Source organism: Hyperolius riggenbachi, chromosome 2 (assembly GCF_040937935.1).
Source record: "Hyperolius riggenbachi isolate aHypRig1 chromosome 2, aHypRig1.pri, whole genome shotgun sequence".
Taxonomy (NCBI): domain Eukaryota; kingdom Metazoa; phylum Chordata; class Amphibia; order Anura; family Hyperoliidae; genus Hyperolius; species Hyperolius riggenbachi.
Window position 1 is genome coordinate 322,812,078 of NC_090647.1, and position 16,150 is coordinate 322,828,227.

Consider the following 16,150-nt stretch of genomic DNA (forward strand, 5'->3'; position numbering starts at 1 on the left):
TATTTTATTTGGAAATAAAGGTGCATTTTTTCCGTTTTGCATCTATCACGATTTACAAGTTTAAAATAAAAAAAATATAGAAGTATTTCATCTTTACATTGATATTTAAAAAGTTTAGACCATTATGTAAATATTTACATGTTTTTTATTGTAATTTTTTTTTTTTTTTATTTGGGTAGTTTTGGGAGGGTGGGATGTAAACATGTGATTTATAATGTAAATGTGTGTTTGAATTTAATTTTTTTTACTTTTAGTTGTAGTTTTACTTTTTGGCCACAAGATGGCGGCCATGAGTTTGTTTACATGACGTCACTCTAAGCGTAACATGCTTAGAGCGACGTATGGGGTACGATACAGCCAGAAAAAGCGAAGCTTCCGAGAGAAGCTGACGCTTTTTCAGCGGGGGAGAGGAATCAGTGATCGGGCACCATAGCCCGATACACTGATTGCCTGGCTAACGAACCACGGGCCGGGAGCGCGCATGTGATCGGGAGCGCGCGCGCGTGATCGGCCGCGGGAGCGATCATGGTTCCTGGACGTAGTTTCTACGTCCAGGAACCAAAATAGGTTAAAGTACTCCTGAAAATCAGGGCTGTGGAGTCGGTCCAAAAATCCACCGACTCCGACTCCTCAGTTTAGGATTCCTCCGACTCCACGACTCCGACTCCTCTAATTTGCATATTACAATTTTGTTGATTAAAAGTATGTAACATGAAATTCGTCTCTTAACTGCCAACGCTTAGGAATTTTACAAAACTGAAGTGAGGATATGTAGACTACTATATTTATTCCCTTTAGACTAAAACTAGTCCTTGGTAAGAGTACTTGTAAAAGGTACAAACCGGAACAAAGAACATCTATCAGGCCCTAGGCAATGTAGGTGTGGGTACATGTAAGTATGATGTGCAGGTACTCTGCAGGGGAATGAGGAGATTGTAAACAGACAACACCTCTGTGTTCAATGTGCACAGCATTCTCAGTGGATTCCCTGCAGCTCTGTGGGGAGTGCATATGTAGAGTATAGTACTACTGTGTAACAAAGTAAACCTGAGACAGATGAAATTAAAGTTTTATACATACCTGGGGCTTCCTCCAGCCGCCTTCAGGATAATCAGTCCCTCGTTGTCCTCCTCCACCACCTGGATCTTCTGCTAAGAGTCCAGGTACTTGAGCCAGTCAGGCGTAGTGCGCATGCACACACTCCGCCGCCAGGAGCATACTACACCTGTGCAGCAGTATTGCGCAGGTGCAGAATGTTCCTGGCTGTGGGAGCGGCATGCGGCCGGACAGCGCTGACTGGCTGAATTACCAGGACTCATAGCAGAAGATCCGGGTGGTGGAGGACAGTGAGGGACTGATTAGCCTGAAGGGGGCTGGAGGAAGCCCCAGGTATGTATAAAACTTTACTTTTCATCCGTCTCAGTTACCCTTTAATTTGTAGTCACCAAACCAAAATTTTAATAACATATCAAATTATTTGATTTCATCAGCAAAGGGAGTGCATACATTTGCATAAATCAGCATCAATGCAGAATTATTTCCATCTCATTGACCATCTCTATTAGTGACACAGCTACACATCAGGCTTTATTCTTACAGCATAGATGTTATTTAGTATATATAAGAGGTTCCTGTGTACACATCATATATACAGTCACAATCAGATATGTATATCTGTCCTTAAAAATACGGGGACTGCTTTTTTGAAGCAGCACAAGTAACTAATTTTGATTGGTTTATTTCATTTTTGTGGACTAAGCACAGCTATTACTGTATATATACTGTGTATATATACATTATTTTTAATGACTATTATCTGAGAAATAGAACATTTTATCATATTTTCTATTTTAATTACAGTTACAAATTCATTAGGAGTCGGTGCATTTTTTCCCGACTCCGACTCCAGGCACCCAAAATTGCCCGACTCCACGACTCCGACTCCGACTCCACAGCCCTGCTGAAAATTAAAAACAAAGTCAGAAAGGGGAAGCTGTAGTCACAACAGTAGACATTCACAGTCTGCTTAAACTAATACCACACAAATGTTTTTATTGAACACACCATATAAACATTCACCGTACAGGTGGAAAAGGTATGTGAGTCTAATCAATAAGATGAGATTGGAGGTGTTGGTTACAGCTGCCCCGTCCTATTAAAAAAACGCACACAACAGTTTTGGGTTTGCTTTTCCCAAGAAGAAAAGAGCTCTCGGAAATGATTAAAGGGGCACTACAGCGAAAAACTGTAAAATTTAAAATATGTGCAAACAGTACATTTTTTTTTTTTTTTCCAGAGTAAAATGAGCCATAAATTACTTTTCTCCTATGTTGCTGTCACTTACAGTAGGTTGTAGAAAGTGACAGGTTTTGGACTAGTCCATCTCTTCATAGGGGATTCTCAGGGATATATTTATTTTCAAAAGCACTTAGTGAATGGCAGTTTCTCTGTCCAACTGCCAAAAAAACTGTGTAGCAAGCAGGGAAACTGACCAGCATCTTTGTATAAATCCCTTTTAGGGAATATCTTTATAAAGAATAAAAGCCTTGCTGAGAATCCCCCATGAAGAGATGGACTAGCCCAAAACCTAGCACTTGTGTCAGATTTCTACTGCCTACTGTAAGTGACAGCAACATAGGAGAAAAGTAATTCATGGCTCATTTTACTCTGGGAAAAAAACATACTACTTATTTGTCTGTTTGCACATATATTAAAGCGGAATATAACCCTGCATTTCAACTTTGCTCTAAAACATTATTTACAGTATATTCTATGCAACCAGCTTTTTTTTTTTTTACTAGACCACCATTGAAAGGGTTACACAGAGCTTTAAAGTTCCTGGAGAGAACTGCAGATGCATCCGAAGCTTACATAGATACATTTATGTAAACAAAATGTATCTAAGTGTTGAATGTGACTCACTCTCTCTGACTGAGGAGCTGGAGGACAGCCAAAGTGTGTAACATTTATCACTTGTTACATTCTATTTAGTTAAATGTATCTATCTGAACTTCTGCATATCTCTCCACTGAACTTTAAACCTCTGTGTTTAACCCTTCCAATGCTGGTCTAGCTTGCCGTAGTGCCCCTTTAAGAATTGATGACTTGCATAAAGCTGGAAAGGGTTATAAAAGTATCTCCAAAACCCTTGCAGTTTCAGTCCACTGTAAGACAAATTGTCTATATTTGGAGAAAGTTCAGCACTACTGCTACCCCCTCCCTAGGAGTGGCTGTCCTGTAAAGATGACAGACTACAGCGCGGAATGCTCAATGAGGTGGTGAAGAATCCTTAAGTGTCAGCTAAAGTTTGCTATCATCAAAGGAATAAATGAAGTTTTTGTTTTTGTTTTTTTTATCAAGACATTTTGCTGGAGAATTTGAGGCCATCTGTCCACCAGCTGAAGCTCCACAGAAGACGGGTGTTGCAACAGCACAACTATTCAAAGCGTAGAAGCAAATCAACAAATTGGCCTAAACAGAAGAAAATACACCTTCTGGAGTGGCCCAGTCAAAGTCCTAACCTCAGCCCGATTGAGATGCTTTGGCTTGACCTAAAAGTTATTTACACCAGGCATCCCAACAATATTGCTAAACTGAAACAGTTCTGTAGACCGTTGTGCATATCTGATCTGCAACTACGGGAATTGCTGCCAAAGGAGGTTCAACCAGTTAATAAATCCAAGGGTTCATATACTTTTTCCACCTGCACTGTGAATGTTTACATGGTGTGTTGAATAAAAACATGGAAACATTAAGAAACCTTAAATTATTTCTGTGCTATTAGTTTAAGCAGACTGTAATTGTCTATTGTGACTTGGATGAAGATCAGATCACATTTTATGACCAACTAGTGACTTAGCCCGTTTCAAAACGGGCTAGGTCTGTCACGAATACCGCCGCGCGCATGCACGCGCCCATTGCACGCAAACCTGACGCACGCGCCCACCCGCCTCTTCTGGCCCCGCCCTCTGGCACTCTGCAGTGTCTCTGCGTCTGTCCCTGCACATGCGCAGTGCAAAAAAGCACTGACGCAGGGACATTAGGGTTGTATTATATAGGATTTGTGCAAAAACCCATATAATTCCAAAGGGTTCACATACTTTTTTTTTTTTTTTTTCTTGCTACTGTAGATTATCTGACTAGAAAAAAAGTACATGTTAAGGTGTCATAATTAGTTTTTTTTTTTTTTTTTTTTTTTTTAGCTGTGGGAAAAATCTTTTAGCTTACAGCAAGCAACTCTATTTGAAAATTGGTTGTCCAAAATGTACAAGTTTGGTACTAATTTTTCAACTCTTATTTTTAACTACCTAACTGCTGCGTCAAGCCAATGGTCGTGATCGCCGTGGCAGCCCCAGGACCGCCTAACGCCCATTGGCATCAAGTCCTAGAGCTGCAGTTTAGCAGGGAAACGCATGCGCGATCGCTCCCTGCCGGTTTGCGGAGCTCCGTGATCAGCCCATCACGGCTAGCAGGCAGTTTTCTGCTGAAAGGGGAAATAATTCCCCTTTGTTTACCTTTGTACAGCGCTGCACGGCTGACACTCCGCTGTCCCCCGGATTGGCTGGCAAATGGAGCCCTCTCATAGGCTGATGCCTATGAGAGGCGGAGATGAGTGCCGATCGCCTCCCTAAGGCGATTAGGACGGCACAGGGGGGAAGGGAGGAAGGAAGGAAAAGCTTCTCCTTATTTAGGATATAAAAAAATTGCAGCAGCGATCAGATACCTCCGGCAGAGTGTCCTATTAAGCACAACAAAAGGAGGTAAAAATCGTGTGCGCGAAGTTGCAGGGCTGTGCAGCAACCTGACCAAGCTGCACAGCCCTGTATTGTGAAAAATAGCCTGGTCTTTAGGGGGGTGTAAGCCTATGGTTAACCTATTCTGTAAATGTGCGATACTCATACGTGAAATGGATTTCATTGTGCTTTATATACCTTTTCAATACATTTTTTTTTTTCTCCTCTCTAGGAGCACTCTCAGGATTCCTTTACATCCCAGGCTTCATCAACACCATCTCTGGGTTCCAGCAAAGGACAAGATGAACTTGGTATGGGGATGCAGCCAAGGCCCTCTAGCCTTCCAGTGAGTAAACCACCTTCTACTAATATTGAGGTATTTTTCCCAGCAAAACTTTCACTCCATTTTCACAAAAGTGTTTGTACAATATATCGCTCTGGAACAATACTTGTGGCTGACAAAGCATCTGTGTTTTGGTACTCCAAGATGTTCAGTTGCAGTGATTTTACACTAATTTCCTTAGTTGGGTTTGCAGTTATTTTCTTTCTTGTTCATTGGAGGACACAGCAGAACCATCGTGATTATAGCTTGGCCTATAGCAGGTTGAACCCAAGTAGGTACAGTTCAGACCCTAGGCCAGTAATGGCTAACCTCGGCACTCCAGCTGTGGTGGAACTACAAGTCCCATGAGGCATTGCAATACTCTGACAGCTCTAAGCATAACTCGGGGAGGCAGAGGCATGATGGGATTTGTAGTTTTGTCACAGCCGGAGTGCTAAGGTTAGCCATCACTGCCCTAGGCTATACCCAGCAGCATGGACACTAAGTTAGAAGTTCAGCTTGTTAGATGATTTTTTTTTCTTTTGTGTGTGTGTGTGTGTGGGGGGGGGGGGGGGGGGGTTAAATGTCTTCATCTTTTTATTTTTGTGCTTTCGAAGCTGCACTTCTGTCTTCTACCTCCGGAGGACAGAATGTCTGCTTCAGAGGTAGAAGATAGAAGTGCAGCTTTGAAAGTCTATTAGCTGTGTGGTGAAAAAAACGTAACAACGGAAGCCATGGTACAAATGGTAAAGGTTTTGACTTCAGACCACATCATAGGCTCTAATCTAACTTGGTTGATGACATGCAGTTGCCTGTAAATGTATTTAAGAACAATTGTATACACTACCCAGTACTGGAGTTTCCTAAAAATGAGCTGCGTTGTCAGCTGAGGGATCCCTCAAACCCTCACAAATAACAAATCAAATCGTATAACAATTCTGACACGCGCTCTGGTTCTATAGCTCAATTAATATTTATTTTGCATCTCATATACTAAAATCCACAAGAAAGATAAAAATAAGCCAATACTACAAACAGATCTGTAATAAGACACCCCAAACATCCAAGCTCACCCCTTACACACGTTCACACCATGTAGAAGGGCCCTTCTATCTCAACCCTGCCTCTCAGTATATATAAAAGGGGGCGGGGTAGATGAATGTTAAGGATGGCACAAAAAATCTATGTATATATAAAAATTGCATTAATATAATAAGAAAGAGATGAAAAAAACCTATGACAAACCCTCCTGAAGAAGGCCAACGTTAATTGGCAGAAACGCGTAGAGGTTTCTTTTTTATTGTCATTTTTTGGCTTGGATCGTGGACAGGTGGCGAGCCGCAGTAGCGCGCAGCGGCCGCCTATGAGCAGAAGTTCAACGGATCCTTGAGCGGTGACGTCACCCGTAACAGCCAAGATTCAAACTGCAGCCAGCCCGGAGGAAGTGTGACGAGCGGACCCGTGAGTTTGACACACGGAAGTGACGTATGCGCACTCTAATCTTACGGCGTGCAGAGCAGTAAGGAGACGGTTCACCAAGAGGCAGACTTGAGTCTGCGGTGGAAACTATCGTGGGGTTTAGCAGATCCATCTTGCAATAGGACCTGTTGCGGAACTGTAAGTTGGATTACATGACTTTAAGCTGGAGAAAGAATATATGATCGTACAGCCTTGGGAAACAGACACTTGTTGAAAAACGGGACAGGTTCCCTATGAAGTTGTTTGAAGATACAACCCCCCCCCCCCCCTTTTTTTCATCTCCTCTTTCTTATTATATTAATGCAATTTTTATATATACATAGATTTTTTGTGCCATCCTTAACATTCATCTACCCCGCCCCCTTTTATATATACTGAGAGGCAGGGTTGAGATAGAAGGGCCCTTCTACATGGTGTGAACGTGTGTAAGGGGTGAGCTTGGATGTTTGGGGTGTCTTTTATTACAGATCTGTTTGTAGTATTGTCTTATTTTTATCTTTCTTGTGGATTTTAGTATACGAGATGCAAAATAAATATTGAGCTATAGAACCAGAGCGCGTGTCAGAATTGTTATACGATTTGTAAATGTATTTAGCTGCATGCGAGAAGCCTGCAGAAACACTTCTCTGAAGTGTGTGAGCCGAGTTATAAATCGGCTGTGGGCAGAGAGAGGGAGGCTGATGTCAATTAGTGATGGGCTGGCTGTTCCCTGCTCTCTATTAAATAGAAACTCCAACCAAGAATTGAACTTTATCCCAATCAGTAGCTGATACCCCCTTTTACATGAGAAGTCTATTCCTTTTCACAAACAGACTATCAGGGGGCTTTGTATGGCTGGTACTGTGGTGAAACCCCTCCCACAAAGAAATTCTGAGTACGTACTCTTGGCAATTTCCTGTCTGTGAACCCTGTTGCATTGTGGGAAATAGCTGTTTAAAGCTGTTTCCAACTGCCAAAACAGCAAGCAGCAGCTACATCGCTTGCCAGCAGTAAAAATGTCACCATGTGAAAAATGTCAAAATATAAATTGGGGATTTAAAATATTTTACAATGGGCAAACACTGACTAAATTATTTATACATAATTATTGTAAAAATGAAGCACTTTTTTTATTACATTATTTTCACTGGAGTTCCTCTTTAACAGCTTAGTTACTTCACTAACCCTTCAGAAACGGCTGATTCACTGACACAGATCAGCTGTTTAGAAGATAAAAATGGTGTTGAGTCGTCACCCCCCCGCCCCCCCCCGTAAGGCAGATCGGCGATCCCCGGCCAATCAGCGGCCGGGGATCGCCGCCATGTGACAGGGGACCGCCGCCATGTGACAGGGGACGTCCTGTCACTGGCTGCACAGGACGGATAGCGTCCTGTGCAGCCCCGATCACCGGGGATGACAGGTAGGAGAGGGAGGGGGGAATTTCGCCGCGGAGGGGGGGCTTTGAGGTGCCCCCCCCCCCCCCGCAACATGCCAGCCAAGAGGAGCGATCAGACCCCCCCCTGCACACCATCCCCATAGGGGGGAAAAAAGGGGGGCGATCTGATCGCTCTGCGTGCTGCCTGATCTGTGCTGGGGGCTGCAGAGCCCACCCAGCACAGATCACAGAATACTGCGCTGGTCCTTAAGGGGGGGTAAAGGGTGGGTCCTCAAGTGGTTAAAGGGAAGGTCCAAGCAAAATAAAAAAAAATTAGTTTCACTTACCTGGGGCTTCTACCAGCCCCATGCAGCCATCCTGTGCCCTTGTAGTCACTCACTGCTGCTCCAGTCCCCCGCTGGCAGCTTGCCGACCTTGGAGGTCGGCGGGCAGCATTGCGTACATTTTTTACGCATTCCCGCTAGTGCAGGAACAGTAACACATACATTTTTACGCATTACTGGTTTAATGCGTAAATTTTTTCACAAATTGAACCAGTATTGCGTAAAAATGCATATGTTAATGTTCCTGCACTAGCGGGAATGCGTAAAAATGTACGCAATGCGTCCCGCAAGCTGCCAGCGGGAGACTGGAGCAGCAGTGAGTGACTACGAGGGCACAGGATGGCTGCATGGGGCTGATAGAAGCCCCAGGTAAGTGAAACTAATTTTTTTTTTTATTTTGCTTGGACCTTCCCTTTAATGGGTCATGTTAATGCATGTGAACTGATTTCACATGACTTGCGGAATTGCAGAAAATGTCAGCACCATATAAATGGCATATCATTAAATACTGCTTGTCTGTGAATTCTCAGGATCTCTCTGGTTCCATTGATGACCTCCCAATGGGTGTTGAGGGTGCTCTGAGTCCAGGTGTCAGCACTTCAGGTATTTCCAGCAGTCAGGGTGAGCAGAGCAACCCAGCCCAGTCTCCATTCTCTCCTCATACATCACCCCACTTGCCTGGCATCAGAGGACCTTCACCTTCACCTGTAGGTTCTCCAGCGAGTGTGGCACCTTCTCGGTCAGGTCCACTCTCCCCAACATCTGTTCCAGGTTAGTATGTAAATGTATTGAAATTTTTAAAATGTACTTTTGTGAAGCAGGCAATGGCAACTGTTAAAGCTAGTGCTGAGTAGTTCAGCAATGCCGTTCAATGCTTACCACTCCCTTTTGCCTTTTCCCATTGTATAGAGGAGACTGCAGCATCCTCCCTCTGCGAATTGTTGTCCCACCACTTTGCTGTAAACGCAGTGCTGTTATCCATGTCCAGTGGTCCTGGCTTATAACGAGCCTGCACTATTTAGGGGTAGGTTAGCCTGGACCACTGCATGTAGGATACCACCACAGTTAGCAGGGAGGAGAGGCAGGGTGAGAAAGACCGCACACCTTACTACTGTACAGAAAATGCCAACCGGGAAGCGATAAGCAATGGAGGCCAGTTTTTTAATTTTGATAAATTATGGTTGCATTCTGACATTTTTTAAATTCACTACCATCAGGAACACAAATGCCTCCACGTCCTCCTAGTGGCCATTCTGATGGCTTAATTCACTCTGCCATGAACCAGGCTGGCCTTGGACAAGAGAGGGGTAAGTAGTTGGTTTGTTGTTTGTTTATTTAGCTTCCATTTGCAACGTGTTAAATGTCACTGATTATTTCTATTAAAGCTGTCACGATTTGCCTATCTTCAACAGGGTACATGCAGAGGAATGCACAAATAACTCAGTATGGATCCCCACAGCCTGGCCCAGCACTTTCTCCAAGACAGTCGACAGGGACACAAATGCATGCTGGAATGGGACCCTATCAACAAAACTCTATGGGGAGTTATGGGCCTCAAGGCGGACAGTATGGTCCCCAAGGTGCGTATTGCTTCACTACAAAATGGATTTGCTCAAAAAGTGTTCTCCTACATTGTTTTGCTTAAAGAATGCATGAGGCAAAATAAATTACTGCAGATTTACTTACCTGGGGCTTCCTCCAGCCCCTAAAAATCTCTCTCTCACCGCTGTCGGCCACTCTTCTGAGGACCACTCCATAGTGGGTTGGCGGCTTCTGCACATGCCCGAGTGCACGCACTCACAGTCTCACTCCTGTGGCCAGGATCTTTTTGCGCAGTTGCTACTGCTCCTGCACAGAATGCTTCCGGCTATAGGAGCTTGACGGCAAGTGGTAAATGCGCAGATGCTGCCAGCTCGGCCGGGTCTTTACCTGCTACGGAGGAGACCTCAGAAGAGTGGAATTGTGGCGAGGGACAGACTCCTAGGAGCTGGAGGAAGCCCCAGGTAAGTATTTATAATTTATAATTTTGCCTTATGTATAATGGGAGCCTGTGCTAATGTTTCATCCACTACTGACTTCAAATCTCTCTCACTTCAAGTGTCCTTTAAAGGAACACTGTAGGGGGGTCGGGGGAAAATGAGTTGAACTAAACCGGGGCTTCTAATGCTCCCTGCGGACATCCTGTGCCTGCGCAGCCACTTACCGATGCTTCGACCCCGCCTCCGGTTCACCTCCTGGAATTTCAGATTTTAAAGTCTGAAAACCACTGTGCCTCACTCCCGCTGATGTCACCAGGAGCGTACTGCGTGGGTACAGACCATACTAGGCCTGCGCAGTACGCTCCTGGTGACATCAGCAGGAGCGAGGACACGGCAATGCAGGCGCATTGGTTTTCAGAAGTGAACCGGAGGCTGGGTCGGAGCATCGGTAAGTGGCTGCGTTGGCACAGGATGTCTGCGGGGAGCATTAGAAGCCCCGGGGAAGGTCCACTCATTTCCGCCCGCCCCCCCCAGTATTTAAGTAAAGCGTTTTATATGCAGTCAGTTACGTATATTTATTTATAAAGTAACTTGCTACTAGATGCTTCCAGGAAAAAAGGATCCCAAACTGCTGCTTCATAAACTCCTTCACAAAGGTGCCAGTGCATGAACCATATTGCAAAGTAGCATGGTCTTATTTGAAGGTGAGCAAGAGTTTCGAAGGTCACTGAAAGTAGAGTGTATGGGAGCATTGTCTGTTTCTAAAAACATATTGAATAGGGTGATCCAACTGTAATTGGTACAGACATGCAGATGAGTTAAATTATTTTGTAGTATTAGAAATAAACACTACATTTCTTTTTTCTTTCTGGTAAATATATACATGTTACAAATTAAAACATGGCTTGTTTAGCACTCCACCCACCAGTGAGAAGGGAAAACTTTTTTTTTTTTTTGGGTTGGTAAATTCAAGACTGGCCTCATTTTGATGCTGTGTAGTAAAGATAGTCAGGCACAGTAGAGAATAGTACCTACTCCCTGGAAGCTTTGCTATTCTGTTAGAAACTAGAGATAATTTACTGCAGCAATAAAGCAGCTGCTTTCTGCCCATCAGCAAACGTAAAATTAATGTATGGTTTTTCCTTTTTAAAAATTAAATTTTTTTGTGTTAAATGAATACTTAAGTCATAAAAAAAAATGACATTTACTCACCCGTGGCATCCCTCAGCCCCCTGAAGCTGGATGGTGCCCTCGCAGCCCCGCTCCGATCGTCCTGTCCCCGCCGGCGGCTACTTCCGGGTTCGGCGACAGCCGCTGACAGGCATTGTCAATTTTTTTTTTTTTTTTTTATGACTTAAGTATTCCTTTAAGAACGGATACAAATGTACTCAAATGCTACCATAGCAGAGCCCCGTTATCCGGGAAATCAGGCAACCAAGTCTTAACTAACAGGCATGCTTGACAACTTGGACCCCCCCTTTTTTTTTTTTTTTTTTTTTTTTTTTTTTTCCCTTCCCTGTGTGTTCTGGGGAGTTTGCCTGGCATAGAATACTTGCTAATCTTCCAGCAACGTTCTGCACCACCTGGGGGTGGTCATTGCGGCGTCCGTGCACGCAAGTCTGCATATCACATGGTCCCATTCGAACACCGTGAATCCAGCGCAGGAGACTTGGGCGCAGCTGGCGCCACCATAGGCTGTAATAGGAATTACGGCTATAGCAGCGCACAGGGAGTAACTTTGGCGCCGCCAGAAGACGGAGCTGAATTTACTTTTAAAACACAATAATTCTGCTTCCAGGAGGCCAAATTTCATTCCCCACCATCCATGGCGGCCTGAAGGGGGAATGGTATTTTACACGGCCGGGAACTTGTGCAGCAGCAGGGTCAGCCATATACCGGCTGTATCCTGCGCCCAAGTCTCCCGGCGCCGATTCCTCTCGTACGCAACCCCATTCGGGTAAGCTGACACTCCGGCTTGCCATCGGAAATCAGCTAGGAGCCTGCCAGGTGATGCAAGAGGTCGCTGGAGGATCTGTGGCAGCTTGCTGAGTATTCTGCATGCTCCTCGGGGGAGACCAGTGCTTTTTTTTTTGGCTGGTTGCTCAAGCAATCGGCAAGCACATGTATGCGGCATCAGGCAATCCCTGCCAGCGTCTGATACCGGGGACTATGCTGCATGCTGCCTTGAAGTCAGTAATGCCATCTAAATATGCTAGAAATGTTGCCAATATTGATTATTTAGCACATTTAGATTGTAAGTGGTTGAAGCAAATCTGAAGTGTGGAAACTCATACATAAGTAGAGGGAAGGCTCTGGATACAATAGAGCCTTCCTGGTCCTCTCTGTCCCGCTGTTTCATGCTATTGAAGGTTAAACAACTTCATTCCCTGGTTAAAGTTATTTGGCCTGCTAAGTCTTCTGTACTCTTCTGGTAGTCTTTGAAACTACTTGCTTCCAGATTAGTTCTAAATAGGGGTGCATTTGAACTGCACATGTATGAGCCAAGTACAGATGCACTGGGCACGTGCATGCATAGTATGGATGCACTCTTTGGAAAGCTAGTAGTTCTGAAGACTGCCTGAGGAGTACCGAAGAGCTCTGCGACCTAGTAGGTCAAATAGCTTCAGGAACAACGGATGGGCATAATACTGGGAAGGCTCTGTGGTATCTACTTGGGTATGTATCAAACCTGAAGTAGGTTTCCTCACCTCAGGTTCCCTTTGATTGAAAACTTTTGTGAAGCCTTATGGTAACTGTCCACTTATTTCCTCTTCCATGCAGGAGGGTATCCACGACAGCCAAATTACAATGCTATGCCTAATGCAGGTTATTCTGGAGGTGGAATGACTCCACTTGTTACAGGTGGGCAGATGCATGGTCAGGGAGGGATGCCACAGTACGGAGGACGTATGGGCCACTCTGCAATGGGCAACCGCCCATATGGGCCAAACATGGGAAGCATGCCACCCCAAGTAGGATCTGGGATGTGTCCTCCACCTGGTGGTATGAATCGCAAAGCACAAGATTCTACTGGTATGCATGGCACTGCAAATTCCATACAAAATAGGTAAGAGGCTGAAGCAGTATTTAATGGTGAATATTATTATTTAGCAACCAAACTACCTCTTACGCTAACCTGTAACAAAGTAATTCTATTTTTTTTTTCTTTCACTGTGGTGTGATGGAGTAGCCTTGTGGATTAAAAAGACAGAGGGGATACAGAAAATACATAAACCGCTCAGTTTGTGTGTGTACTGCCTATTGTACAGTGCTACACAAGATGTTAATGCTTTTTAAATCGGTATTTTTCTCCACCTCAAGAAAACCAGTTCTTGTGTGTTCCACAAGTTTCCCTTTTTTATGGCTTAAGTTTGTAGTGCAATGCTGATTTGTGATATATGAAAGACTTGTGTAACCAGGGTTTACGGTGCAGGATGTACTTGTACTTCTCAAGTTTTTGCCAGGCCAGCTTTTCAGTCTGCAGTGTAGTTTCTCTTTGCTTATATTTTCTTCTGATCTCTAGTGTAGAAGTGATTTGTCCTGTCTGCTCTACATGCTGATTTTTTTTTAAATTACTTCATAACTAGTGCCCAATTTGAGGTTATGTACAGTGAGTGTATTATCAGTGATGATCCATCTGAGATCTTCTGTTCAGCATCCTTTACTAACCAATAGATTAATGCTTGGTACACACCATGCAATTTCCTGTTAGATCGATGGGTCAAATTGATAATTTCCAACTGCTCTTATGTTTCCGATTTTTTCCAATATTTGTGCAGAAATTATCAGAAAACTGATTGGACCTGTCGGAAATTATCGATTCAGATCGTCGATCGGATGGGAAATTGCATGGTGTGTACCATAATGGTTGTCTCAGGCGAGATTTCAATACCAGAGCATAGGTTAACTATAGAAAAATCAATGTGCAGTGTGTAACATTTACAGTGTTCTCCCCAGAAATATTTTTCCAGCTGGGTGGCCTGAAAAAGTACCGGGGGGGGTGGGTTAGAGAGATGCAAGGCCTGCATTTCTCTGCACAAATCTGCTTACAGCATAGGATGATGACTAGGCAAGCCGATGACAGCTGGGTGCTCGCCAAAATTAGCCAGGTGAAGCACCAAGCTAAAAGAGCCTGGGGAGAACACCGATTTACCTTGTAAATTTTAAATTTTGAAAGGAGTATTAGGTGGAATCCAGTAAAAATTATGTATGTATATATGTCACTTCACCCGATAGGATCTTTACCACCTGAGCGTTACGATGCTCAGAAGGTTTTGCATTGTGACTAACCCCACCTCCGTGCTTATTTACTAGCCAGCACTAGGCTAGCTACTATTGTTTGCCGGCACCTCCGTAACCTCCCCGATTGCCTGCTGGATACCATACCATGCCGGGATCGATAGGCGCAGCCTCCCCGCTCAGCTCCAGTCTTCACAATGGGGAGGATCAAACATGTCTTGATGTCATGCGCAGTCCCGATCCTCCCCATAGTGAGGACCGCAGCTGAGTAGGAGGCTGCTCGATCGCTGGATCCAGGCATGGTAATGTATCCAACGGGCAATCGGGGGGTGCCGGCAGACAATACTAGCTAGCCTAGTGCTAGCTAGTATCTAAATTACACATTTAAATAAATAAAATCATTCCGGCGATCCCTGATGTGCAGCAAAACCTCTGCAGCGGCATGCCTGACAGTGTTGGGCGTACCGCTAAGGAGGTTAATGGTTGTTATAACTGCCAGCATCTTTGGTAGCCAGATGGCTTTTGAGAATGGCAGTTTGTGTGGAGGAAAAAAAAATAGCCAGAGCAATTCTTTCAAGGACCTTAAAACCCAGTTCCAGGAGTTTAGCGTGAGTTTGACTTTTTTTTTTTTTCCTCCTTCCCTCCACACAACCTACCATAGACTAACACTGGAGAGGGACAAATGGCAGTCCAGACTGCACTACTTCCCTACTTATAACCATAACTCTTTTGTGTGTGGAAGGTTGAATAGGGGAGGGTTAGTGGCTGCAGCAATCATGCTTCTCCACCAGTAGAGTGAAAGGGACAGTGTGTGGCTAACAGTGTTGTCCCCTGGTTCTTTTAAACTGGTGCTCACCCGGCTAATTTTGGTGAGTACCCAGCTGTCATTGGTTCACCTCCTCTTCCTCCTATACTGTAAGCAGAGTGGTGCTGGCCCATTATGCCCTACCTAGCTACATTTTTCATGCCACCTGGCGGGAGAAAATTTTTGGGGAGAACACTGGACTAAACGTGCCACACCCCCAGGTAGTGCATGATACCTCCCTCGAGTGCATATAATTCTTAACGAGTGGAAGTCCAGTAAAATGGCCATTAACCAGCTGGGCGGTATGGACGAGCTCAGCTCGTCCATTACTGCCGGAGGCTGCCGCTCAGGCCCTGCTGGGCCGATTTTAATGAAATAGAAAGGAGCACACGCAGCCGGCACTTTGCCAGCCGCGTGTGCTACCTGATCGCCGCCGCAGCGCGGCGATCCGAGGTTCCCCCCAGCCGCCCGAGCCCAGCGCAGCCGGACCAAACAGTTCCGGCCAGCGCTAAGGGCTGGATCGGAGGCGGCTGACGTCAGGACGTCGGCTGACATCCATGACTTCACTCCGAAAGCATAACAAGAAGGGCTGCTCATCGCGGCCTTTCTTGTTACTTCTGATCGCCGGAGGCTTTCATGCAGCCAACTTTCAGTTTGCTGCATGCAATAGTTTTTTTTTTTTTTTTTTTATTAAAAAAAAAGTCTGGTCGCCAGCCTGGCGATCTTAATAGAACGCCAGGCTGGTTAAAAAGAATTACTGGCCCATCAGCTTTGACGTTCATTCGACAGCTTGGATATGTATTATTTTTATATGTTGCAAACCAAACTGTTAACATGAGAAAATAGTATTTTTTATGTTTGTTTGTTTTTAACATCTAGTCAACTGCTAGAATTG

The 16,150-nt window shown here is 44.6% G+C and overlaps 1 protein-coding gene across 2 annotated transcripts in view; it reads left to right on the forward strand.

Moving 5' to 3' along the window:
- Positions 1-16,150, forward strand: part of ARID1A (AT-rich interaction domain 1A) — an 82,521-nt gene that overhangs the window by 46,098 nt on the left and 20,273 nt on the right. Inside the window, exons 4-8 of one of the 2 annotated variants that reach the window (XM_068269234.1) lie at positions 4,966-5,079; positions 8,763-9,003; positions 9,450-9,539; positions 9,618-9,812; positions 12,993-13,278. In XM_068269234.1, the coding sequence (XP_068125335.1) occupies positions 4,966-5,079; positions 8,763-9,003; positions 9,450-9,539; positions 9,618-9,812; positions 12,993-13,278 (926 nt within the window). The remainder of the gene's footprint in view (positions 1-4,965; positions 5,080-8,762; positions 9,004-9,449; positions 9,540-9,617; positions 9,813-12,992; positions 13,279-16,150) is intronic. The other variant, XM_068269235.1, reaches the window with a different exon arrangement.